We start from the raw sequence: 27,366 nt of genomic DNA, 5'->3' as shown, positions 1-27,366 counted from the left end.
TGGCTTTGTCCTGTTTCTCTTTAGGAATGGAGCTGTGTGGCTGATTGTAACAGCCCGAGTTCCCAGTGCAAATGGATAATTCACCTAAATAGGCTCAATTGAAACAAATTTGAGCTGTGAAAAACTCAAGCCTCTTAGTTCTCTTCCCTTCCTACCAGATTATCTCCCCACATATCATGGGTTGCCATCACAGTTTTGGAAATTATAGCTGAACTGCTGGGATTGGGAGTAGGGCCAATGGTTAAATCAATAAACACCTCTTCTTTAATAATACTGAAAGTTAATATGCATATGGGGATATGTGCCAGGCATGTAGGATTATTATAAGTTATGCAAGTATATTGGAGGCTGAACAGTAGTTATGACTGCGATTTATTTATGGCGAGAAATTAATTGGAGCGAATGTGCCATTTCTCTAGAACAGGGCAGTCCAACTTTTCATACCAAGTGGGCCACAAGAGTTATTCAACACAGAACTCTCGGACCACACACTTAATTTAATTTCCCCATTGTAAATTAAAAGGGTCCACAATATATTTAATATACACAATATATTTAAATACATGAATTTTTAAAAATAGTAAACAGAATTAACACACAATCAGATGGTTAGGGGAGAGAGACATTATGCTGGCCACATAGCTGCGATGGCTAGGTTTGTTAGAGCGTGGTGCTGATAACACCGGGGTGTCAGGTTCGATCCCCGCATGGGACAGCTGCATATTCCTGCATTGTACAGGGTTGGACTAGATGCTCCTCAAGGTCCCTTCCAATTCTACTATTCTGTGATTCAGGTGATGGCTTTTTCCACCTGCCTTGCCCCACCCTCTAGCCCTAGGAGCCTGCAGAAGGGAACTGCTGCTTCAGGCATTATGTATATGTGTTGTTGATTTTTTGAAGAACTGAACAGTGTGAAAGATTATGAGTCATGAGGATGGAGAACGTGTTTGTATGAATTCAACAGTGCTTAGTTAACTTTTGGTTGCTGTTTGTTAAAGCTTTTAATGCTGTTTTATAGATTATGAATGCTGTGAATCCTATAATACGACTTTTATTGTAATTTTTTATTGTAATTGTGCCATTCAGCTTTTTTTTGAGCTGTTTTGTAAATAGTGTCTTACAGATTGTAATCGTTTTACTGGTGATTTCTTAATTATTCTATATGGTTTATGTTGTATTTGTGATGTTATATCAGGTTATCGTTTATTGTTTGTAAGCCAGTTTGTGGTTCACGTGAATGAAAAGTGACATGGAAATAAAATCAACCAATCAATCAATGACGCACACACACAAAATATAATTTTAAGGCTTTAAGATGTTTTTCCTTGAATGTTGCCAAGGGGCGCCCAAACAGGCCTTGCAGGCTGGACCACCCATCTCTAGAGCTTTTGCTTTTGTTGAAATTGCCAAATTCCTGGAGAAAACATTTAACGGATCGGCTCCTATTTGTCTCTGCTAGAGAATATTTTTACTCCTCAAGGATACCCTCTTTGCTTCTCCCTGGTATTGTTAGTTATATTTATGTTGCCCTTCCTTTGAGGAGCTCATGGGGATGCATAAGAAAACTCCTCTGCATTTTATCTTATTTGTACCTGGCTCAGGTAGGACTGAGAGACAAGAGATTGGTCCAAGGTCATCTGGTGTGTTTCATGGCTGAGTGGAGATTTGAACCGGATTCTCCCTGGTTGTGCTCTTAATACTCTAGCCACTACCGCTTCTCTGGTAAGCCTTGCAAGCTTCAGTAGTTGGAACAGGTTTCTCATATAGGCAGAGAGCCATGGTTGCATTTGAACCACCTTTTCCTCAAAGTGGGAGCACGAGGCACATATTGCTTGTGAGGCATCTGATCGGCCACTTTGGGACTGGCATGTAGGCCTTGGTTCAACCCAGAACAGCTCTTTTTGTGGATTTGTTTGTTGTTGATTAGTCATTTAGTCGTGTCTGACTCTTCGTGACCCCATGGACCAGAGCACGCCAGGCACTCCTATCTTCCACTGCCTCCCGCAGTTCGGTCAAACTCATACTGGTAGCTTCTATGACACTGTCCAACCATCTCGTCCTCTGTCATCCCCTTCTCCTTGTGCCATCCATCTTTCCCAGCATCAGGGTCTTTTCCAGGTAGTCTTCTCTTCTCATGAGGTGGCCAAAGTATTGGAGCCTCAGCTTCAGGATCTGTCCTTCCAGTGAGCACTCAGGGCTGATTTCCTTAAGAATGGATAGGTTTGATCTTCTTGCAGTCCATGGGACTCTCAAGGGTCCCCTCCAGCACCATAATACAAAGCATCAATTCTTCAGTGATCAGCCTTCTTTATGGTCCAGCTCTCACTTCCATACATCACTCCTGGGAAAACCATAGCTTTAACTATATGGACCTTTGTTGGCAAGGTGATGTCTCTGCTTTTTTGTGGATTTAGCACCCCCTTTACAACCTGTGCAGCCATTTTCCTGCATTTTACCTTATATTCAGATAAGGTGCTGAACTTTTGTGTGCTTTTCTACCTCTGTCTCACAAGGAGAGATCGGAAGCTTTTGCTTCCATTTTCAGTAAGCAGCAGTTTAGTGTTTTGTCTGAACCCTAAACTGTGGTTTATCTTAACTATGGTTTGTTGTTAGCTAGTTTCAGTCAAACATACTAAAGAATTGCCACATTTGTCTGGGTTTGGATACAGTGGTAAACTTCAGTTAATTTAAAGATAGAAGCGAGTTTTTTCCCTGTTCTTCCCACGACTCCTTCTTCCATGCAGCAACAGACTTTCTACCCAACTCATCTTTTTGTTTGTTTCCATGGCTTAGTCAGTGCTTTTCCCCGCAGATATTTGTGACTCATGATTATGATGAATGCTGTGCAAGGAGAACCAAAGTTTGGAACTGTTACTGCACAGTACTTAAAAAAAATATATTATTATTCCTGTGACATAAAAATGCTTGGGCCAACTCTGTTTAGGACAAGGCTGTTCTGCTTTTTGAAGTCATGCAGGACACATCTCTTCCTGCCATGAGAAACTGCACATAGCAAAATTCTACCTTTTGCACCGCTGTTGGAAGGAAAATGTGGCCCTTCTGCCTTGCTTGACATCCCTGAAAAGAGACTGCTGTTTAAAGGGCTGTAGTTTGTTCCAGTAACCTGCTGAAATAGAATGGGAAAGAAAATCTGTTTACTCTGCATTTGTGTGACCGACGCTGGAGCAATTTGTTTGAGGACTGCCGCTTCTCTTTGGGATTTAAATGCTGAGAGGGTGCCTTCGCTGCCCGCTGGTGGGCCCTGTAGCCTTCTGACTCTGGCTAATCAATAGCACCGCTGTCAAAGCTGATCTGGACATTTCTCGTGTGTTTTTGGGCTGCTGATCTGGTGCTCTCCCCATGAATGTTTGCAGGAGGAGAAACGAGAGCGGTGGGGAAAAAGGCATTGTTTGAAAAGGCCAGTGCTTTTAGTATGTGGCACTATGCACAGTAGTGTGGTGCGGGGGGCGCTGTGGGTTAAACCACAGAGCCTAGGGCTTGCCGTTCAGAAGGTCGGCGGTTCGAATCCCCGCAACGGGATGAGCTTCCGTTGCTCGGTCCCTGCTCCTGCCAACCTAGCAGTTCAAAAGCACGTCAAAGTGCAATTAGATAAATAGGTACCACTCCAGCGGGAAGGTAAACAGCATTTCCATGCGCTGCTCTGGTTCGCCAGAAGCGGCTTAGTCATGCTGGCCACATGACCCGGAAGCTGTATGCCGTCTCCCTCAGCCAATAAAGCGAGATGAGCGCCACAACCCCAGAGTCGTCTGTGACTGGACCTAATGATCAGCGATCCCTTTACCCTTTACCTTTACACCCAGTAGAGGCAACTCTGCTATAAGTTACATTTGAGGCAAGCTTATTGTCCACATTCTCCTTGCAACTTACAGTTTTTGTTTTGTGCCCCCCCACATTCCTTTCATACACCCAGTAAATCTTGCCCTTAAAACAAGCTGTTGTTTCATCAGTTGCTTGGCTTTTACAACTAGCTCGCTCTTGGGTTCACAACTCCAGTACACCATGACCCTTTCTCTAGGTGTTTCCCATTTTTCCTTTCCCAAGAGGTGCCATAAATCAGGACACTTTGTGGAATTTCCGTTCTGCTCAGAAGAGAGGAACTGTGCTCACTTAATAAACGGTTTTCTACTTACCTGTACAGCCAATGTGTCAGTATCTTTATTACTGACACATCCATGGATTTCCTCTGAATCTTGTGCCTGTTGGTTTTTATTTTAGTGTCGGTATTATTTCCCCCTGTGGAACTCAGTGCAGCATTTACAAGGGGCCCGAAGGGGTCTGTTGAGATACTCAGAGTTGCTTAGCTTCAGTGTAGTGGCTGCATCATGTGCCTTCAGACTGTTTTTCACAATTTCTTTTACTTGTTTTCTCCAGTAAGCGAATTCCCTTGTGCTTCTGAATTGGGCAGGCTGATTTCAAATCTACTTTATAATATAACTGCAGGGCTTAATGATGCACGATGCGGATAACCGTGTGATTGCTCTTATGCTGAGATATGTGAGTTGCTCTGATAATATGTCCTAATAACTTTGCAGAAAGAGATCCAGCCGGATCCGATCAGATAATAATGTTTACCTACGTAGTTGATGGTTGCTGCAAAGTACATACATGCAGGCTTTCTGATAGTGACTTTTCAGTGTCCAGTGTCTGATGTGCAAAAAAATGTAGCTTACTAATTCAGGTTACATTTGTCTTCAAAGGATTAAAATTCTGGAAATAACCTGTTGCGGTCTCCATTGGTGCACACTTCTGTGGGCGGGTGAAAAGTAATATTAATTGGCTGTTAAGCGTTTTGAACTCGGAACGGGCTGCTTTGCTTTGTCCTCCTTTTTGGCGTGGAGTTTTCACCCGAAATTGCTTATCTTTTTGAGAGTCTTTGTAGCAACTTGCTTGCTCTTTTCTATTTCATTTAGTTAAAACTGCAGATTGCCTGGATCTTTCAATTTGGTGCTAGGAACACAGCAAACTTCTGTGTGTAGTAAAAGCAAAATAACAGTGGCAAAGGTTGTTTCGAGGCGCTGTTTGAGGTAAAATGCATGCAGCAGATGTTCCTTGATTTGCAGAGATAGATTTTCCAGGCGTTTTCTTCACAGGAGACCTGGTTGAATTGCCGGTGGCTGTAATTACCTGCAGGATTTTTGCAGGGAGGGGACGGCAGTGTTTGCCATAGGGATGGCACACCCTGCCGTGAAGTAGCAGCATATTGCAGTAATTTCATTTTCAATACATTGCCTCTCGTTGCACAGTTAAGTCATAGAAAATACCTGTGGAAGAAGTTGTTGGAGAAGTGTGTATGGTTTTCTCAAGGTGGTCAAAGTTTTTTGGATGTGCCCTCAGATGACCTTTAAGATGACTCTGTTCAGCTGAGGATTCTTCCTTGGGGAACCTTTCCGCAAGTCACCCACCGGTTACTTGTTGCCTCTGCTCCCCCCAAATATAACGGGGGTCAGAAGGGACCTGCTTTAAGAGCCGGTGTTTCTTTCGCTCCCGGGATCCATCCCAGGTTGTGGTATTCTAATAGTTCACAACCTCAGAGTTGGAGAGAAATATACCAAGCTCATCCCACTTGAATAATCTGCTTTGTATGCCAAATAAAAACATTAGTGCCTAGCAAAGCACTGGCACTAGTTAATTAAGGCCATGCTTGCACAAGCAGCAGATAAGGTGGCAAGTCTGTTTCTGGGCAGTTATCGCTTCAGGCTGCAAGTGGGAGTTTGTGTGGCTGGATGCTTCCATGTGAAGAAAATTCCCTTTATGTAGATAATCAGCTTGTTGAGAAAGCTAGTCTGCAACTGTCATCTCCATGATAATCTTATTTTCTCTCTCTGGGATTTTTCTTTCATATATATATATATATATATATTTGCTTTCGTAGATTTTCACGGGTACAGGAATGCAGGTTTTGGTGTCCTCGGGTGTCTTCCCGTGTAAAAGTTGGGGTGTCTAGGCGACGTTTCGACGAGGTCTCACTCGTCATCTTCAGGCTGGTGCTTTCGGCTTCTTGTTACTGGAACAGAGCAGGATCTCAGTGTTTGAGTTCCTATAAATACTGTTGAGGAGGTGTGGTGTATAGCCTCCAATGTTCTGGGCAGAGAGGAGGTTCCCAGGCTAGTGTGCCTTTTCTTCTTTTGTTCCTTAATTACTTGAGGGATATCTTGAGTGATTTCTTGAGTGATTTCCTGAATCCCACTTAGGTGGGTCATTAGGTGTGGATTAGTTGCTAAAGCCTTCGTGTCTTGAACTCTTGAACTTTGTGAAGAGTTTTTCTGAGAAGATGGCTGTACTGCACTTGGTTGTGCTCTGGCTTGGCTTCGTGTATAGGGGCGAGCTGTGGTTTTGTGGCCTGTGCCAGCCAGATCTGTGTAGGGATTGCAGGGGGGTGCAGCATCCGGAGGTGCCACCCTGGTTTGGCTACTGGATGGTGTCTGTAATTTATCTGTGGAGAGGGTCTGGGTTTGGGTCTGGTGTGGTTGATTGGTGATGGCGTTCTGTGTGCCTCTGGATCTGGTGTCAGATTTTGTGGGGAGGGCTAATTTCCAGATGTCTGGCAAGCGGGATGTGTCGTCACGCTTGTTCATGTTGTGAGGGTGTTTCTCTATCTCGATGGCTTCCATGATTATTCTCTTGTGGTGATGTTCCATGTTAAAGAGCAATTTGGAATCTGCAAAATTAATTTCGTGTCCTGTTTCTTTCATGTGTTGGAAAAGAGAGGAAGTTTTTTCTTCTTTTTTGACGGCATTCTTGTGTCTTATATCAAGGGCACTACAGATAAAATTAGCAAAATCCTCCATAAACACAATATCAAAACAGCCTTTTGCACCAACCAAAAAATAGCCAATATCCTCAGAAACCCCAAGGATAAAATTCAGTTGGAAAACCAAGGGGTCTATGAAATACCCTGCAAAGTCTGCCCAGCCACGTACATTGGACAAACAAACAGACGAATAAATGCACGGATCGCAGAACACAAGAATGCCGTCAAAAAAGAAGAAAAAACTTCCTCTCTTTTCCAACACATGAAAGAAACAGGACACGAAATTAATTTTGCAGATTCCAAATTGCTCTTTAACATGGAACATCACCACAAGAGAATAATCATGGAAGCCATCGAGATAGAGAAACACCCTCACAACATGAACAAGCGTGACGACACATCCCGCTTGCCAGACATCTGGAAATTAGCCCTCCCCACAAAATCTGACACCAGATCCAGAGGCACACAGAACGCCATCACCAATCAACCACACCAGACCCAAACCCAGACCCTCTCCACAGATAAATTACAGACACCATCCAGTAGCCAAACCAGGGTGGCACCTCCGGATGCTGCACCCCCCTGCAATCCCTACACAGATCTGGCTGGCACAGGCCACAAAACCACAGCTCGCCCCTATACACGAAGCCAAGCCAGAGCACAACCAAGTGCAGTACAGCCATCTTCTCAGAAAAACTCTTCACAAAGTTCAAGAGTTCAAGACACGAAGGCTTTAGCAACTAATCCACACCTAATGACCCACCTAAGTGGGATTCAGGAAATCACTCAAGAAATCACTCAAGATATCCCTCAAGTAATTAAGGAACAAAAGAAGAAAAGGCACACTAGCCTGGGAACCTCCTCTCTGCCCAGAACATTGGAGGCTATACACCACACCTCCTCAACAGTATTTATAGGAACTCAAACACTGAGATCCTGCTCTGTTCCAGTAACAAGAAGCCGAAAGCACCAGCCTGAAGATGACGAGTGAGACCTCGTCGAAACGTCGCCTAGACACCCCAACTTTTACACGGGAAGACACCCGAGGACACCAAAACCTGCATATATATATATATATATATATATATATATATATATCTCCCTTCTGCTCAGATTTTGGATGAAGGAACATTGTTGTGTGATTTCCCCTGCCATGAACCTCAGTCTGAAGCAGCAGAGCAGAGAAATGGGCTTCCCAGGTTGACGAGCTCCATGTGCCCCTCACTTCCCACTAGATCAGCCTTTCTCAACTTTGGGCCCCCAGATGTATTTGGCCTACAACTCCCATCATCCCTGACCACTGGTCCTGTGAGCTAGGGATCATGGGAGTTGTAGGCCAAAAACACCTGGGACGCAAGGTTGAGAACCACTGCGCTATATCATGTGCAGAAACTGCCTTCTTGACCATTGGTCTTGTCTGCTCAATCCACTGGAGCCTGTCTTTGCACGCAGGGGAAGTCCCTAACTCACTGAGGGTTTGAGACCCATTGGGGCCTCTCCCCTGGTTTAGCCGGCCAGTCAAAGCTGTTTCCCGGAACGTGGCTGCTGTTGCCTGCTGACAGCTTCTAGGAGCCACAGGTGAGAGCCGAGTGCAGCGTGGGGACCAAAGATGGACAGACTACCCCAGAAGGAGCACAACATGTCCCCGCCCCCACCGGAGGTACTACCCCTCCCCAAACACCTCATACACAAAATGTTTATGGACTGAGGCTCTAGTCTGCTCCAACTCTCATCAACCCAGCCAACATGGCCGATAGTCATGGACCATGGGTAGCCAATGTACCCTCTAGATGTTGCTGAACTTCAGCTCCCATCAGCCCCAGCCAGCTTAGCCAGTGGCCAGTGATGATGGGAGCTGCGGTCCAGCAACACTTTGTACTAGCCCATCCTTGTACTAGCCCTTGAAAGCTTCTGCCATCTGAAGACATCTGAAGGCAGCCCTGTTTAGGGAAGCTTTTAATGTTTAATAGACTATTGTATTTTAATATTCCGTTGGAAGCTGCCCAGAGTGGCTGGGGAAACCCACCCAGATGGGCGGGGTATAAATATATTATTATTATTATTATTATTATTATTAGTCTGTTGCAGCCAGACTGCTGCTGTTTTTGGGTGCCTTTCCAAGGGATGAAGAAGCAGGTGTTGACCCTAAACTCATCCTTTAAATGTGGTGTGAGTTACCGGATTATTGCAGGATTGACAGTGCGTGCAACTGCCCTGAAAGGCTGAAGTACTGATAATGCTAGCAGCAGTGGTGCGAAAGCTTCAGTATCTCTGGAGGGCGTAGGAAAGGGCATCTGCCTCGTCTTCGTTATGTTAATTTTTAAAGTAAGATCTGGTGTAGGGGGGGTTGTATGTGCATCCTTTTGCACACTCAGTAAGCTTCCCAGATTGAAAAGGCAGGTGCTCAAACGTCAGGCATAGGCTGGGGGTTGAAAGACGCCTTGCTATATTCAGCCTCTGGGAAGGTTATGTGAGGCTTCACTCAGCGACAGGTTCACCCAGGGTCACCCACCGCCAAAAAAAAAAGTGAGCTGTCATGCCTTCACCCCTCCTCTACTTTCCAGAGGCTCCTCTTAACATCTGCAGAGCTGTCAACAAAGGAGTGCAGATTCAGGTCATGCAAAAACGGGCTTCCCGTCTCTTATCTTTCCGTTGCCGCATTGTGCAAATATAGTCCCTTGCATTTGTCCTGCATTTTCCTTCTTTTAGCTCTGAGCATTCCTGTCTTTAAAAATCTTCCCCCGCTTCCTCATTTAACAAAGTCTTTGGTTTTCCCCTCCCCTTTTATATAATTGCTGCAATCACGTAAGCTGGGGCGTGCTTATTCTGTGAGAAGGGAGCTCACATTCTGGGCTTAATCTCCCTGTGGATGAATTCTAAGCAGGTTTCTGGGTGACAGGCTGGGGTATAAAGTTATTATTTTTAATGGGTTGTATCCTATCTTAAGGGACGCGTGTGGGTAAAAGCCTCAGCGCCTAGGGCTTGCCGATCGAAAGGTCGGCGGTTCGAATCCCCGCGGCGGGGTGCGCTCCCGTTGTTCGGTCCCAGCGCCTGCCAACCTAGCAGTTCGAAAGCACTCCCGGGTGCAAGTAGATAAATAGGGACCGCTTACTAGCGGGAAGGTAAATGGCGTTTCCGTGTGCGGCTCTGGCTCGCCAGAGCAGCGATGTCACGCTGGCCACGTGACCCAGAAGTGTCTCCGGACAGCGCTGGCCCCCGGCCTCTTGAGTGAGATGGGCGCACAACCCTAGAGTCTGTCAAGACTGGCCCGTACGGGCAGGGGTACCTTTACCTTTTATCCTATCTTAGTCCTACTCAGTGGACCCGATGAACATGGCTAACTTAGATCTGTTGACTTCAGTGAATCTGAGTTGAACTTGGCTGGACAAACTTGTTTTATTCTCTACTTGATCTCTGGAGTTTTTGTTCAGACCAGGATTTCCTTTTCCCAACAGGGCAAGGGGCCGGGAGCTTGATGGCAAGAGGGTGAAATTGGTACACAACAGAACCTTAAAGCTAAGTGTTGATATGCTCTGTAACGTAAGCTGTGTGTTGCATCACAAATCCTGCAAGGAATGCTGTAGGCGTGGGATAGCAATAGCCAAGAAGCCTTCGCTGCAAAAGACATGCGGTTAGGGGAGTGAAATTCTATACACGCTTTTAAGTCCTGTTGAACACGATGGGATTTATTTCAGTGTATGCGTTCTTGGGATCAGGCTGGAAGGCTTGTGAGCGCAGCACCCACCATGGAGTGCAGACTTAACAAAAGCCGCAAGGTACTTTGTACTCCTTGTCCGATGACTGAACTACAACTCTCCACTTAAACCAAAAGCAAAGCTGTCACCCAAAACCTGTGTGTTTGTATAGAGATTATGAAATCTACCAGGCTGCATGAGTCTCTGAAAAGGTGGAGATATCAGCCCTGATTTCCGAGAAGAATAAACTCTGTCCTCATTGCAGAGAGGTGATCCTTAAATGCCTTTTGCTAGATGTGCTACGAAATTATGAAATTGTTTTAGAGGAGTTGTGTGTGTTTTGTAACGGTGCTGAAATAGCACACTGTTATTTTGCGTCATTTATATACTCTTCTCCTCAGGTTCCCCAAGAATTTGGAATTTCTAAACAGAGAGCAGGAGAATAGGGGAGCTAGGTGGGCTGAAGTGATGGGAACTTGCAGAATCTGTGCCTCTTCACCCAGGCTTTTTAGGGTGGCTGATTTTGTTTGGACCACCTGGAATTGATGAATTGCCACCACCTGTGCTGTCCTTTGGCCTGATTTTAATTTTTAATTTTTCAGACATTGTTTTCTTTGTGCTCAATCCTGGGATTGCATACAATAAAAAAAATCAAATAGATATGGACAGCCATGAGTAAAGGACAAGAAGTTGCATTGGGCACTGAATCCCTTGCCTTGTGCCAGTACATCTCTATCCCCATCTTTGGGCACCAAATTCCATGCATGGGACGGGACAGGAGACCATTCCACACTGCAGACACAGACACCATGTCCAGAATCCTTGTCTTTTTTCATTCAGTTTCGTGTACCTTCTTTACCCTGGTTTATAGAAGCCTCAGAAGGTGTCTCCATGAAAAACAAGAGTGTGTGTTGTGAACTGACCTTTGCTCTTTAGATGAAGGGTAGTGTACAGATTTAATAAATAAATGAATAAATCTCTGTTGAATTTTGATCCAACTTCCCATTTCCTTTGGAAGGTACTTTCTCTGTTCTCACCATCCCTCCTTCAGTTACGGTTGGCTTGCTGCTCAATTGGGTGGGAGCTTTTTAATCTTTTGTTTTTTCCATTAAAATAGCTTTCCCTTTGCCCACGCTCTGCTCATAATTAAAAATAGCCAGCAAATCTCTCTCACAGGGTTTTGGAGGGGCTACCGGGAGAGCTAAGCTAATCTCGTTAGGGCATTTCTGGCATTGCTGTGAAGTAATCGGATGCTGTGTCATGACAAGCGCCAAAAACTCAGCGGGTGCGATCTGGAAGGCCCTTTTTTTGCTGGTCGTCCTCCCCTTGCTGAAATCAGGCTTGTGCTGTGAAATTCCTTGTAGCCTCTTGCAATGCTGGAAGGACCTACAGCATAGAATTTGATAGGCTTCATAGAGAGCAGAGCTGCTTACAGGTGAAATCTTGCAGGGTAGGAAGCAATTGTATTATTACAGGGTTGCTGAACTGAGTTGGCTAGAATCTTGATAATATCCGTTACTGCCAATTTGATTAGCACTCTGACGCGGCTTCTAGGTGTGCTTTTGAAGACGCCAGTGTACATTTGAAGATGGGACGCGGGTGGCACTGTGGTCTAACCCACTGAGCCTCTTGGGCTTGCTGATCAGAAGATTGGTGGTTTGAATCCCCGTGATGGGGTGAGCTCCCTTTCCTCTGTCCCAGCTCCTGCCAACCTAGCAGTTCGAAAGCCATTGCAAGTAGATGAATAGGTACCACTGCAGTGGGAAGGTAAACGGCGTTTTCATGTGCTCTGGCTTCTGTCACAGTGTCCTGTTGCACCAGAAGCGGTTTAGTCCTGCTGGCCACATGACCCGGAAAGCTGTGGGCAAACGCCGGCTCCCTCAGCCTGAAAGCGAGATGAGCGCTGCAACCCCATAGTTGCCTTTGAGTGGACTTAACCATCCAGGGGTCCTTTACCCTTTTTTTGTTTTACCTTTTACTTTTGAAGATGCAGGGTGGTTTTCCCCATGGAATACACCAACACCACCTTTCCCCAATTTGGTGACCTCGGGATGTGTTGAGATTACAATTCCCTGCAACCCTGACCATTTATTGGCTAGGGAGAATGGGTGTTGGGCCCAAACATCTGAAGGGAACAGGTTAGGGAAGGCTGGTCTAAGCTTTGGCATCCAGGTACACACATCCATAAGAACATAATAAGTGTCTGCTGAATCAGGCCAATGGCCCATCTGTTCCCACATCTGGGTAGTGTTACCAGAAAAATCCGAGGGCTCCCTTGGACAAAAAGTAAAGATACCAACCAGAGTAAATTGGAGCAAATCAGCAGCCTGTAGGCTTGGCCTTTATTGTACTGTTGCAGCAGGGTGTTCCCCTCACTCACAGGAGAGAGGAAAGACACAGAAAAATGGTGTGCAAGACCTTATAAAAACTTTTGAAATTCCCATTCTCTAGGTCAAGCCCACCCCCAGAAACATCATGCATACATTACAGAAAGGAGGGGTTGAGGGAGGAGTTGTGGTGGTAACCTAAGTGTCCTGTCACCTGGCTGGTTCCCCTCTTTCCCCCCCCTCATGAGTCATTTTCTGAAGACAAAAGGTAGTCGCAGTTTCCTGCCCTCTGAGGGAAGATCTGATCATGCTGAATCCACTCCCATATGCAAGTTCTTTACGATTTTTGATTGTCTTCTGTCTGGGACCATCAGGGTTGGCATAGCAACTGGGCAGGGCTCCTGTGGATGTGCTGCTATGCTCAAGGGATTATGGTGGCCTGTATCAAACCTTCCCCATTTTGTAGTCCTTCCTTCATGGAGTAAAATAAAAGTGGAACAGTGCAAATCTGATGTATGGTTGATTTTCTATGAATTTATAACAGAAGTGTAGCGTATGTAGTGTGTGAGTGTGTGTGAAGTTTGTACAAACTGAATGATGGGGGGGGGGGGTGTTTCCTGCTACAGTAGTCATCGTGGCTACACAGATGCTTATGGACCCGGACACAAGAACACTGTTCCCCTCCTGTGGTTTCCAGCAAGGGGTGTTCAGAAGCATATTGTTTCCAGGTTTGGGGGCAGAGCATCGCCATCATAGCTGCTCCTCATGTTTGTCCAGTGCTCTTTTACAAGTCGTCCAAATTGGGGGCCCTCACTGCCTCCTGCATGTGAGAACTCCATAGTTTATGCACTGCCTAAAGAAGTATTTTCTTTTATCCGTCTCAAATCACCCAGCGTTCAGCTTCATTGCATGTCCCCGAGTTCTAGCGCTATGAGAGAGGAGGAGGGAAACTTTCTTTCTGTCTGCTGCTGTTCTATGCCACGTACAATTTAATCCACCTCTATCGCGTCTCCTCTCATTCACATCTGCAACCATTCCTTGTAAGGGAGCCGCTCCATCCCCTGTTGCCCTTCTCCGAACTTTTCCCAACTCTTACAAATATGCCTTTTGAGGCGAGGCAGCCAGGGAAATGGTGTGAATTGCCATTTATCGCTCTGTAGATTACAGTGGTGCCTCGCAAGACGAAATTAATTCGTTCTGCGAGTCTCTTCGTCTAGCAGTTTTTTCGTCTTGCGAAGCAACCCTATTAGCGGATTAGCGCTATTAGCGGTTTAGCGGCTATTAAAGGCTTAAGGGATTAGCGGATTAGCTGCTAAAAGGCTATTAGCGGTTTAGCGGCTTAGAAAAAGGGGGTGGGGAGCGGAAAAAACCTCAAGACTCGCAAGACATTTTCGTCTTGCGAAGCAAGCCCATAGAGAAATTCGTCCTGCGAAGTGCATCGAAAAACGGAAAACCCTTTCGTCTAGCGGGTTTTCCGTCTTGCGAGGCATTCGTCTTGCGGGGTACCACTGTACCTAGTAGGAAAGCTTTGCAAAACTCGGTGTTTCGTGTGGTTTTTTTTTTTTGAGAACGGCTGTAGATCAACAACAGAGCACCTGCTTTGTATGCAGAACGACACAGGTTTTGTTTCCTGGCAACCCAACGCAGGGCTGGGAGAGATTGCTGCCTGAAACCCTGGTGAGATGCTGCCAGTCAGTGTTGACTGTACTGAGCTAGATGGGCCTTTAAGCCCACTTGTGTTGTTGATTGTTGTTGCTGTTTTTAAGCGGCAAAATAACTCACTTTATGAGTGGAGCAGTGAACTTTTAGGTCAGTGTTTGGAGACTTGACTTGCACACGACTGGAGGAGCATAATGTTTCTGAGTTGGCATGAACCAGACAGACAGGAAAACCACCAAGCAAATGGCTTGGCACAACAATACAGCAGGTGACCCTGTTGCACCCAGTTTGTCTGGCCTCAGGCTAATGAGACAGAGGAACAGGAAGCGAGCAGAGGAGCCTCCCTTAAAAGTTTTCTTGCCCAAAGACTGTGTCTGGTCTCAGTAACTTCGCCTTGATGCTCCTTGCCTGTTACGCCAGAAACCCGAGAGTTAAAAAGTGGCTTTCAGAAACGGAAAACAAATCTCGCTTCCAAATTCTTCCTCTGTTTCCCCGAGCAGCAGTGATAGCATCAGTCCTGAGTAAAGTTGCAGCATCTCAGTAAAATCTATTCTCTAGATTATCTCCTGTTATTTGTTGACAAGAGTATTGCAGGCAGTACAAAGCTGCAAACAGCAAATAGATAAGCATTGGTACAGCCGTATCAGTAAACAGTAAGCAATATAAATTTGTCAGTCGATAGAAGCAAAAGCCGTAGCAGACACAGCTAGCAGTGTGTGGCAGTAGCAGTGAAGGTATAAGCAGCACATGAAATGCAGATATAGTTTCAAGTATCAATAGAGCCAGAGCAAGCTTAAATAGAACAACAGAAGAGCAGTAGACACCTCCCCAGAAACACACAGCCACCCACTTGCAAGGAAATGTAGTCCCATGTCTCCAGCAAAGGCCCAGGCAAGGAAGTAAGAACCCCCTCCAATTGAAATAGAAAGGCGATTGAAAAGAAACACCGGAAGCTGGCTTGTAAGAGCTCATGGGTGCATTGAGCTTCTCTCTACACTGACAGGCAGTGGCTCTCTGGGGTTTCAGACAGGGAGGAAGCATGCCAATGCTAACTTAATTACCGTATTTTTTGCTCTATAAGACTCACTTTTTCCCTCCTAAAAAGGAAGGGGAAATGTGTGTGCGTCTTATGAGGCGAATGCAGGCTGCGCAGCTATCCCAGAAGCCAGAACAGCAAGAGGGATTGCTGCTTTCACTGCGCAGCGATCCTTCTTGCTGTTCTGGCTTCTGAGATTCAGAATATTTTTTTTCTTGTTTTCCTCCTCCAAAAACTAGGTGCGCCTTGTGGTCTGGTGCGTCTTATAGAGCGAAAAATACGGTACATAAATATATCTGCTGACAAGGAGATTTGCCTTCTCCTGACAGCATCTTTTTTACCTTTATCACCTACAAGGAAGGTATTCAGTGGGTGCAGCTCTCTCACTTCCTCGCATTTCCATGCTGGAAAGAAAATCTTCACTGCTTTTTGGGCTTCCTCTTTGCCCTTCTGCCGTTAAAGGCATACGTACCCCACCAAGTAGCATTGCTTATCAGCAGGACCCAATCCTCAATGTATTTACTTCCATTGACCTTTCAACGTCACCACAAGAGAATAATGCTACTGATTTGTATCACTGTTGTTGTTCATTTGGCGGCGATTGATTGATCGATCCATAAAACTTTTGTCCAAATGGCATTCCTGAGATAGCTCAGTTGGTAGAGTGTGAGACTCTTAATCTCAGGGTCGTGGGTTCGAGTCCCACATTGGGCAAAAGATTCCTGCATTGCAGGGGGGTGGACCAGATGACCCTCACGCTCCCTTCCAAGTCTATGATTCTGTCCTGCCTTTTGATTTGAAGGCTCTCCAGGTGGCCTGCAAGAAGCGCGAACAGAGGGAACTGTCTTATGCAGAGGCAAACCACAGGCCCATGTAGCTTAGTATTGTCTGCACCGGCTGGCAGCAGCTCTCCAGGGTTTCAGGCAGGGAACATTCATAGCCGCGCCTGGAGATGCTGAGCAAACTCTACAGCGTGCTAACCCTTTCCCTTCTTTTCTCAGGACTGGAATTTAACATGGTACACCGAGAACCCAGACTTCACCAAGTGCTTTCAGAAAACCGTCCTCATCTGGATCCCTTGCATTTACCTCTGGGCTTGCTTCCCAATCTACTTCGTGTACCTCCAGCGCCATGACAGGGGATACATCCAAATGTCGCATCTCAACAAAGCCAAAACAGTAAGTGGCGCATGCAGGCTCCGATGAAAATAGGGACGTCCCATTCCATAATGATAATTTTACTATTTATACCCCACACATCTTACTGGGTTGCCGCAGCCACACTGGGCAGCTTCAAACATATATAAAAACAGAATAAAATGTTAAAATTTTTAAAAACTTCCCTATACAGGAATACTTTCAGATGGCTTGGGGGGGGCGGGTGTTGGATAACTTCATACCCTCCAACATTTCTCCAATGAAAATAGGGACATCCTAAGGAAAAGCAGGACATTCCAGGATCAAATCAGAAACTGGGGTGGCTTCTCTTAAGCCCCTGGAAAATAGGGACACTTGGAGGGTCTGCATGATATATATGAAAGCTAAAGTCTTCAGAATCAGTTGTTCTACCAGCCCAGTCCAAAGCAGCTCCATACAAAATGCTGCTAAGAGACCCTGTTCTCCTAATGCTTTGTTTCATGAGGACTATTTATCTGAAAACAATCTATTTTTTTCCTGTTTCAGGCCTTGGGCCTCTTATTGTGGATAGTCTGCTGGGCAGACCTTTTCTACTCTTTCTGGGAAAGAAGTCACAACATTTTACGAGCTCCTGTTTTTTTAGTCAGCCCTACGATTTTGGGCATAACAATGGTGAGTGAAAATGATGTTTTATTCTTCTGCAGCTTCATTTTAGCAGCGGAACTTGTTTTGTTCGTAACCAAGGACAATGGGGACAGCTAAAACGAGCCGTTTCCACTTGTAGGAAACCTCATTATGCTTGTGTCCTGATTGCAAATCCCGGCAGTAGCTTGTTGCTGCCTTGGTGCAGCCTCACCAGATCGGATTCCTGCACAACGCCTGATCAGAGAACCAAGGAGGAATGGCTTCAAAAGTTAATGGACTATGCGGAAATGGGGAATCTAATGGACTACAGCGGAAATGGCGAAATCTACAGTGATAAAAGTGACCAACTGTTTATGGAAGAGTGGAGACCCTTTTCAGACTATTTGAAATACTGTTATAGTCAAATGAAAACACCAGCAGGGTTCGAATCACATGCGCAGAATGAAAACAATGATAAGTGAAATAGAGGATAATTGTATTAGATTAAAGTTTGTCATATAAAGCAGTAGGTATAAGGTGGAAATAAGAACATCACGGAAGTAAGAGCAGGAAGTCAAAATTTTAAGAAAAACATATGTTGAAATATAAGTAAATTTTTAAAACCTGTGAAAATCAATAAAAACTATGTCTAAAAAAAAAATACAGTCATACCTTGGAAGTCAAACGGAATCTGTTCCGGAAGTCCATTTGACTTCCAAAACATTCGGAAACCAAAGCGGGCTTCTGGTTGGCTGCAGGAAGCTCCTGTGGCCAATCGGAAGACGTGGAAGCCACGTCGGACATTCAGCTTCCAAAAATAGTTTGCAAACCAGAACAGTCACTTCCAGGTTTGCAGCGTTCGAGAGCCGAAACATTCGGGAACTAAGCTGTTTGAAAACCAAGGTACAACTGTGGATCAATAAATATCATAAAGTTGGAAGGTACCCTGAGAATTATCTAGTCCAATCCCTTGCAATGCAAGAATATATGACTGTCCCATATGGGGATCGAACCTGCAACCTTGACATTATCAGCCCCATACTCTAACCAACTGAGCTGTGTCCAAGGGGAGGATTTGTGGCCTTGTTCTCGTTTTGCTTTGCCATCATCGTTCTGATGGAACAGTAATCTCCTGCCCTTTGATATCTCCACAGCTGCTTGCCACATTTTTGATACAGTACGAGAGGATGAAAGGAGCCCAGTCTTCAGGAGTCATGTTGCTCTTCTGGCTTATTGCGCTCCTGTGCGCCACCGTAACTTTTAGATCCAAAATTATGCACGCCTCGAGTACGGTAAGCAGCCTCCGCTAAGCACAGATGACTCTTTGGAATCGGGAAGGGAATCAGTTGCTTGTTTAATGATTTAACTCGGGATTCTTGGCAATCTCTGCGCAGCCACACAAGTGAGTTAATGACCCATTAAACCTCATTCCGAAGCGCTAAAGGCCACTAAAGTGTGCTCGCTTTCCTTTTTTCCTTTTTGTTTGAAACTCAAATCAAAGCTTGGATGAGCTTGTCAAGGGACTATCAAAAAGACCCTGCAGCCTCCTTGGAAGTGCAGTTTAGAGATACACCCCCCCCCCCGACCAAAGCTGTGGGCAGCGGCTGTTGAAAGAGCTGGGGAAATGTTTTGTTCTTTCTCCTGATCATTATGCAGAGAATTTTCTGCGTTTTTTTTTTTTTAAGATGTGTTAACTAGTGCGTGCATGCGCATGCACATTCTAGCATGCTGTAAAACGCAAACACTTCCATTTGCTACAGCTTTTTTACATTATTATTATTATTATTATTATTTCTATGCCACCCCTCATCATAAGCTCTCAGGGTGGTTCACAGAATAAAACGCAGGATAAAAACAAGTAAATAATGAAAAACAAAACAACCCTTGAGGAAATGGTTCGTTCTCAGATGTGTGCAGAGCTGCCTCCGAATATGGCGAGTCTAGAGATCAGGGGTCAGCAAGCTTTTTCAGCAGGGGGCCGGTCCACTGTCCCTCAGGCCTTGTTGGGGGCCGGACTATATTTTGTGGGGGGAAGAATGAATTCTTGTGCCCCACAAATAACCCAGAGATGCATTTTAAATAAAAGGGCACATTCTACTCATGTCAAAACACGCTGATTCCCAGACCGTCCGTGGGCCGGATTTAGAAGGCAATTGGTCCAGATCCGGCCCCTGGGCCTTAGTTTGCCTACCCATGCTATAGATTGTCATGGAATAATAGCCATTGGAATCCCCTTCTCTTCCTCCTCATTGGACTTCTCTAACCCCCTTCAAAGCCTTCTAAAACTGTGGCAGTCAGCACGTTTTACGGCGTACCATATTCCATAAATTAGTTACACCCTGTGTGGAGACGCCCTTCTTTATCTCTGCCCTGAATTTCCTGCTGATCAATTTTGTCTGATGCGCCCAAGTATCGATGAGAGAGTTGTCTCCATCTCCTTTCTCTACGACGCACGTTAGTTTGCTGGTTTCTGTCAGTCCGCTAACCACAGCATTCAATGTCTTCTTCTAGGGTTCTGAAGTCGATGTTTTTCGTTATATTACATTCTACATCTATTTCACTTTGGTGCTAATCCAGCTGATATTATCCTGTTTTCCTGAGAGGCCGCCTTTGTTTTCGGAAACAGTTCATGACCCTGTAAGTAATTTGCCTTGGGAGGTGCCTCTCTGAGGGATGCCTGGGAATTTGCTTAAGTAGGTTGCTTCTAATAATTTTGTGATTGATTGATTTTCAATTTTATACATTTCAGTAATTTTATACTCATTTTAACATTTGAAAACTTGTCTTCCTTCCCCTTTTTTTTCTGCGGTTCCTTAAATGTATTTTTTAATACATTCTGCATATCCAAATTAACTTAATTTGCTCATTTATTCATCCACTTTAAATATATACTCCTCTAAAACTGCAGGTTATTACAGTAACCCTGCCAATGTTCTTACCAGTTTTCTTCTAATAATTTTGTTTGACCATGTTATATGCAAACAAATTCTTAAAATAAGAATTCTGGAACTCTCTTCTTAGAGTTTCCAGAAAGAAGCAAGTTTATTGGCCGAATTGTTGGTGGTGGTTTTGTTTCTTAAAGGTCATTTTCTTCCTATTTTTCTGGTCCTATAAATACTGCAGTGTGGAAACTTGTGTGTCTGTGTATCCTAAGCTGTTGTTCAAAAATCTCTGCAAAGAGGCTCATGAACTGGAAAGGGGTCATTTCTGCTATCTCGTTTGTGCACAGGCCTTCTTTCTGTTTCGTGGGATTAGCACCATTTCCCCGGCTTGACAGTTGTGATTTAGCTCTTAATTAGGTCCATAGTTGCGAGTTCTTATTTTTAGATGGTGATGTACCTTGTGGACTTAAATGGCCTCTGGTGGTTTATGTATTTGCTTAGCCAGACCATGATACTGATTTTAGTGTACAGGTGAGCTGGTTCCGAGTTTGAGCTGGGACCAAGCGGAGGGATAAAACTGGAAAAAGAGGAGCAGTCATCGCTATTCAGCTTACTTTTCCCGATTGTAGACTAGCTAAAATCTACATACCTAACTTAGTCACAGTCATTAATTTCAGCAGGTATACAGTCGTACCTTGGTTTTTGAACAGCTTAGTTCCCAAACGTATTGGCTCCTGAACGCCACAAACCTGGAAGTGACCGTTGCAGTTTGCAAACTATTTTTGGAAGCCAAACATCCGACGGGGCTTCCACTGCTTCTGATTGGCTGCAGGAGCTTTCCGCAGCCTATCAGAAGCAGCGCTTTGGTTTGCGAACATTTTGGAAGTTGAACGGACTTCCGGAACAGATCCTGTTAGACTTCCAAGGTACAACTGTACTTTGAATAAAAGTTACTTGCAGACCACCTATAAGAATCTGATCTATACCAAGTCAGGCCCATTGGTCCATCTAGCTCAGAATTCTCTACACTGACTGGCAGCAGCAGCAGCTCTTTAGGGTTTCAGGAAGGAATTATTTACCAGCCCTACAGGAGATGAGGGTTGAAGCTGGCACCTTCAGCATGCAAAACAGATGCTCTGAGCTGCAGCCAGCAGGGGCATTCAGACACACACGAGAACAAACCTTTGGCTTGCATACACTCCTCCTCCCTTGCACACAGTGGCTCAGTTCAGACAATGAATCTCCTTCCCGCTGCATGCTGGTTTCAGCACACTGTCACTGGGTAGCTCAGTTGGTTAGAGCGTGGTGCACATAACGTCAAGGTTGGAGGTTCAATCCCCATACGGGACAGCTGCACATTCCTGCATTGCAGGGGGTTGGACTAGACGCAGCGGTTCTCGACCTGTGGGTCCCCAGATGTTGTTGGACTACAACTCCCATCATCCCTCAGCTCTGGCCTTGCTAGCTACGGGTGATGGGAGTTGTAGTTCAACAACATCTGGGGACCCACAGGTTGAGAAAGGCTGGACTAGAGGATCTTTGAGATCCCTTCCAACTCTACAATTCTATGGTTCTATGATCCTGGCTTTTATTAAGCCAGAGTTCCCTGTTATATTTGAAAAAGGGGAACTGTGGATTAATGTCAGCAGGTTAACGAATTAGGAGAAATTAAGCCAGGATACCCTGGAATGATTGCCCAACCCAGCCACTGATCGATGACTTCCTGGTTCGGTAGCAATTTATACTTTCCCAGTTCTTTCAATTAGTAAACTATGAAACCAGGTTTGAGAAGTTGCTAATCTCGGGGTGCTAAGGAAGAGCAGAATATGTGAGCCCAAGATTCCTTTGGTCTTGTTTTTGTTACGCCCAACCACCACTTGATGTAGTAGTGCTTGAAGAACCCCTGTAATGGGTGCAAATTCTTACGGTAGTCTTGTCCCTGTAGCGCTGTTGGCTGATTGCACACTGCGGTAGAACACACTTCCTAAATGGAAACTATGGCAAACAATACTCTTAACAGGTAAACAGAACAAGTTAGCAGTTATTCTGGTTAAAAACTGGATATCACTTCTAAGTTAGAAATGTTCTCCAGAAGGAGAGACCTGTATTCAAATCTTACCCACTCTAGGGACTTGCTTTCAGTTCCCTGTTTGTGAGTAGAGAGTTACCTCACCCGAGTGGTTGCAAACCTGAAGAGATTATGGTACCTGCTGCTGCTGCTGCCCATTTAGAGTTATATTGTTTGAGTAATATATCTTAATGAAGACTCTAATGAATGGTAACATAATCCAAAGGCAGAATTTGCTTGGAACCTGAACTCGGGTCTTTTTGGTTACAGCGACTGTTTTGCCGTGAATTGATTCATTTCAAAGGGGGTGCATTTCTTCCTAAGAGGAATGCAATCAGTCAGAAAGAGCAGTCAAAGCCCTTCATCGTGTTTGACCTGTTGCCACTGACTTCTGCCAACATAAATATTTGTCTTCAGCCTATTCTCTGCCTCTTTTGATCTCTGGGGCAGATAAAATCTTGCTCTCTGGCTCTTGCAAGTAGCTTAGTTTTGATAGATAGCAAAATGCTGGTGGGGCTGGCGAGCAGGCGGCCCAGTCTTCCCTTCGCGTTGTGCCTGTTCATCCTTTCCCCAGATCCAGAACTGAGAATCTCACTGCCTTTAAGCCATATTCATCAATGGCCACTGGCTGTTCTGGTAGTTCAGAAGGGTTTCCATGCAGATCTGCTTTCTATTATTTTTGGGAGTTGTCCGTATGGTGTGCTTCCATGGAAAACTTGAGCACACGAAGGAATTTCGATAATGCGGGAAGTGCTTGGCTCCTATACTTCACAACAACGCTCTCGGTAACCAAGAGGTGGTTGTGCCAGCTGCGCCAAAGTTAGGAGAGGAATCGGGGAGATCCTTACGCCGCCCCCTTGGCATTCCTTTGGAAATAATAATCATGGTCGGGTGGGTGGTAGCGGCTGCTGTTTCCCTTTGCTTTTAAATCAAAGCATAACTTGTGCCTGGTTTCATCCGTCTGAGATGATACGTAAGAGAATATTGGCTTTTGTTTTTTTAGCTGCTGCTTTCCGCCTTCACCAGAGGGTGGGGACCACCATGCCTCAATGTGTTGTTTTTGACCTCGCAAGCCCTGCCATATGTAAACAGGCTTCCAGACGCAGATGATTAATAGGGCAGTTGGGGCTCCAGCGGCTGTTTGATAAGTTAGGGACACTCTGGTCTGTTCAACGGAAAGCAAGGACAGAGGGTGCCTTGTCTCCAGCCCGGAGAAATAACTTTATAATGTGTTGTGTCGCTGGGCCAGGAGCAGCGAGTTCCCGCTCGGCTTGGCTCTGTGTGGCCAAAGCAGCCCTCTTCCCTTTCCCGGACCCAGCCGAATTCCTGCAGGTGGTGGTGGTGATAAGAACAGGCCAAGTGAGGTAGTTGTGAAGCCAAGAGGCCGAGACAGGTTCATGGTGGCTGGGATTGGGGTGTTGGTGGAAGCTGCCTGGTGGCAAAAGCCAGCCAGGGCTAGAGAACGGCGGGTTGGCAAAAGCTGGCATATAAGTACAGTAGACAGCAGTAGAAAAAAGACAGTCACGGAACCGAGAAATGAAATACCGTGAAATAACGAGAAATAATCGATTAGAAATATTATTTTATGGAAATGGACTAAATAATAAAAATCAAAAAGTTTAAGGGAAAAAATGAGAAAAACCTAAAATTGAACAAAGCCTTAACGGGATGCTGGCTACAAACCTCGTTTCACTGAATTATTCAGTTTCCTCAGAAGGAAATAGAAAAATCATAAACCTTAAATGACCTTTGCTTCACCTAGGTCAAGCTAGGATTATAATACTTCAGAATTTTTGGGAGTTCTACCCCCTTTCTTTGAGTTTTGGTCATTTAAGGTTTATGATTTTTTTGTTTCCTTCTGAGGAAACTGAATAGTTCAGTGGAATGAGGTTTGTAGCCAGCATCCCGTTAAGGCTTTGTTCAGTTTTAAGTTTTTCTAATTTTTTCCTTAAACTCTTTGATTTTTATTATTTAGTCCATTTCTATAAGATAATATTTCTAGTCGATTACTTCTCGTTTCAGGGATTTTCATGGTATTTCATTTGTTTGGGGCATATGAGTAGACAGATTTTGCAGAACAGAAAGTATAAGCTTTCTCATTCCCAGGGAAAGGAACTTGAGCAGTGCCACCGTGGGCTTTTGTGCTCACCACTCCAGGAAGGGAGCGCCAACCAGAGCTGGTGCTATGGGCTCTCCTCCTTGGCAGTGTACTCTTTGTTGAAGTTGGCGGCTGCTTTTCAGCTCTGCGGTTGGGCGTTGAGCTAGAATGGAAGTGAGGGACTGAGCGATGTCTCACCACCCGGGAGACTGCCCTTTTTGTAACCCTGACTTAATGTTGTATAATTGGCTGGGCCTTTAATCTGCTGGGAGGGACTGAGACGCCGAATATTTTCTAGTTTGGCTGCGGGTTTGGCTGGGGAAGGGAGAGTTTTTCCTGATAGCTCTAATAAAACCGCTGACGTCCTTGCCATATGTGTGCTAAGGTGCTTTCGGAGCCAAGCAGCACTGATTCCAATTGACCGGAATATTTTTCGGTTTGTGGCAGGAGGATTTGAGTGAAGGGCAGTATAGCTCAGAGACAGAGCCAGCTGCATTGCATGCAGAAGATCTCAAGTTCGGCCTCTGGCCTCTCCAGCTAAAGGCCCCTGCCCGAAATCCTGCAGGAGTCTTTTTTAAAAAAATAATATTTATTAGAGGTTTAATAGTTACAGAGAGAAAAAAAGAAAGAAACAATAATTTTAAAAAAATTAACAGAAGAAAACAATACCTTACAATACATCAAAAATAAAAAGAAAAACAAAAAACAATACAGCGAAACAACAAGAAAAACAAAAACATTTAAAAACACATCCAATATTTCCATATCTTTACCTTTCATTTACTTGCTTCATCGACCTCCTCACACCTCCCTTTTTTGTATTCTTAATTCAATTAGCTATTTCAGCAAATCCTTTCCATCTTTCTCAATTTTTTGTTCTATAATTTATCTTAACACAATCTAACCTTAAATTTTCCACTTTGGCCCATTAACAATCAGTTTTTGCTTAATTCTTTATAACATTTCTGCTAAAACCATAGAACTTCATTCCAGCATTCTTCTAACATTCGTGAAATCCTGCAGGAGTCTTACCTGTCGGCATAAATAATACTAGCATCATCCAGGATTTCGATTGGGGGCCTTTAGCTGGAGATGTCAGGGTCAGCCTTGGGACATGGTACAGGCAAAGGAGGTGCTCCGAGGCAGCTTCCTGTGTTCTCAAACATGTTGTTTAAAACTTAGAGTCTAATTGCAGAGGCCTTGCAGCTGAGAATTAGCTAGTGGCTCCAATTTGGGGTTTCAGCATGATAAAACCTCCCCTCCCCCCTCCAATATGGTACTTCTCCCTCTTGCTGTTAGAGAGCTCCGTTTGAAAATGTTTCTCATGTATTATATACAAACACACGCTAGGGTTTTGTGAGACGCGCCATCTACGTGCTTGGTTTTAATTTGGCATGCATTATTGAACTGAATTCATAATGTTAAATGGGAACCCTTAATGTTTGTGTGCAAGTCAGTGTGTATAATACGACTAAAATTCGGGATGGAAATGAGAAACTAGGTGTGGCAAGCTTTGTTAGGATTTTAAAAAAAGCACTTGGATGTTACATTCTGCAGAAAAGCAGAAATATAAAATCTGATTTGTAACAGGTTGAATATTTTTCATTCCTTAGAATCCCTGCCCGGAATCCAGCGCTTCTTTTCTGTCCAGGATCACATTCTGGTGGATCACTGGGTAAGAGGACAAATGGTTCACATCTGAGCTCCATTAACCTACTTTCCCTATGCCTGTTTAAGGTTTGCTCGAGGCTCTGTTATCCTTGGCAGTTTGACATATAAGTCATATTGGGTGCTGGCTCCTCCTTAGAAAGAAGTGAGAAACAAAAACGGTTGTGTATCAAGAATTCCAAGTGAAATAAACCAATGACCATATGAATAACAGCATATTTGAGGGGTGAAGCATTGAAATTCTCAAACACAGTGGGCTGGCTGTTTTCTTTCTCTCTTTCTATTTCATTCTCTCTCTGTTTTCCTTCCTTCCTTCCTCTTTTCTTATCTAAGGCAGGGATGGGGATGTCCTTGACCACTCCCATCAGCTTCAGCCACGAGGGCCAGTGATCTGGGATGATGGGAATTGTAGTCCAGCACCCATCTACTGGTGGTCTAAGGCATTCACCTATGTTTTTCATTTCATATGAGCTGCGCTTGTGCACCTTGTGGCTTATTAGTCCCATGTTTCTGCTCCAGAAATACTGATTATATATACTTGCAGTTCTCTGTAAGTGGTTTTGCCACTGGACGTTGCCCAAAGCAATATGCAATATATTATTATTAAAAAGCAGCATTAAAACAAATACAGGGTAACTCTAGTTGCGTTCACCTCCGGTTACGTATTCTTCAGGATACGTATGTGGCAAACCCGGAAGTATTTTTACGAGTTTCGTTGCGCGCGCATGCACAGCGCCATGTGCAGAAGCGGCACCTCCGGTTGCGAATTCCTCAGGATCCGACCAGACCTCTGGAACGGATCACGTGCGCAACCGGAAGTACCACTGTACTTAAAAAACAGCAGCAACAGCAGCATAAATAGAATAGAATTTGATATAAATACAGTTGTGTAAAGCAGCAGTAACCAGGTAGAAAGAGTTCAACTGAATACATCAAAGAAACCTTTTTTATTTTTGTAAAATAGACGCAAGCAGCAAAGAAAGTTCCACTCTAAGGCCAAGCCGATCTTGTTTCAAGGATAGAAGGGACCCTGAGCCACAAGCTACCCATGACTGGAGAAGAATGGAGAGCTTTTGAGGGAGGCCATATTGTTCTAGGGAGAGGGATTATATCACACTATAAAACCATGATGCCAATTGGTGTGCTATTCAGTAGAGGAGAAATTGCAGCTGTTTCTATAACGTTTGGCTTGCAGGGGGGAAGGCCTCGGTTTTCTGATTTTCTATGCACTCTTTGACTAACTGCTGCACATTTTCTAACGTAGGTTGATGATTCAAGGATATCGGCAGCCGTTGGAAGCGAAAGACCTGTGGTCGTTAAACAAGGAGGATACCTCTGAAGAAGTGGTGCCTGATATGGTTCAGAACTGGGCGAAGGAGTATGCGAAAGCAAAAACGTAAG

General features: G+C 44.7%; 2 protein-coding genes across 7 annotated transcripts in view; both read left to right on the top strand.

Moving 5' to 3' along the window:
* Positions 1-27,366, top strand: part of CIITA (class II major histocompatibility complex transactivator) — a 1,021,617-nt gene that overhangs the window by 446,291 nt on the left and 547,960 nt on the right. The gene's annotated exons all lie outside the window — the stretch shown is intronic.
* Positions 1-27,366, top strand: part of LOC310664329 (multidrug resistance-associated protein 1-like) — a 76,579-nt gene that overhangs the window by 7,384 nt on the left and 41,829 nt on the right. For all 5 annotated transcript variants that reach the window (XM_083413330.1, XM_083413329.1, XM_083413328.1 and 2 more), the window contains exons 2-7: positions 16,491-16,667; positions 17,172-17,297; positions 18,404-18,541; positions 19,761-19,886; positions 25,911-25,972; positions 27,230-27,361. In XM_083413330.1, coding sequence (XP_083269456.1) covers positions 16,491-16,667; positions 17,172-17,297; positions 18,404-18,541; positions 19,761-19,886; positions 25,911-25,972; positions 27,230-27,361 — 761 coding nt within the window. The remainder of the gene's footprint in view (positions 1-16,490; positions 16,668-17,171; positions 17,298-18,403; positions 18,542-19,760; positions 19,887-25,910; positions 25,973-27,229; positions 27,362-27,366) is intronic.

Source organism: Podarcis tiliguerta (genome assembly GCF_965153285.1).
Source record: "Podarcis tiliguerta genome assembly, chromosome: 14".
Lineage (NCBI taxonomy): Eukaryota > Metazoa > Chordata > Lepidosauria > Squamata > Lacertidae > Podarcis > Podarcis tiliguerta.
The sequence above is the reverse complement of the archived record's forward strand: the minus strand, read 5'-3'. Positions and strand labels throughout refer to the sequence as shown.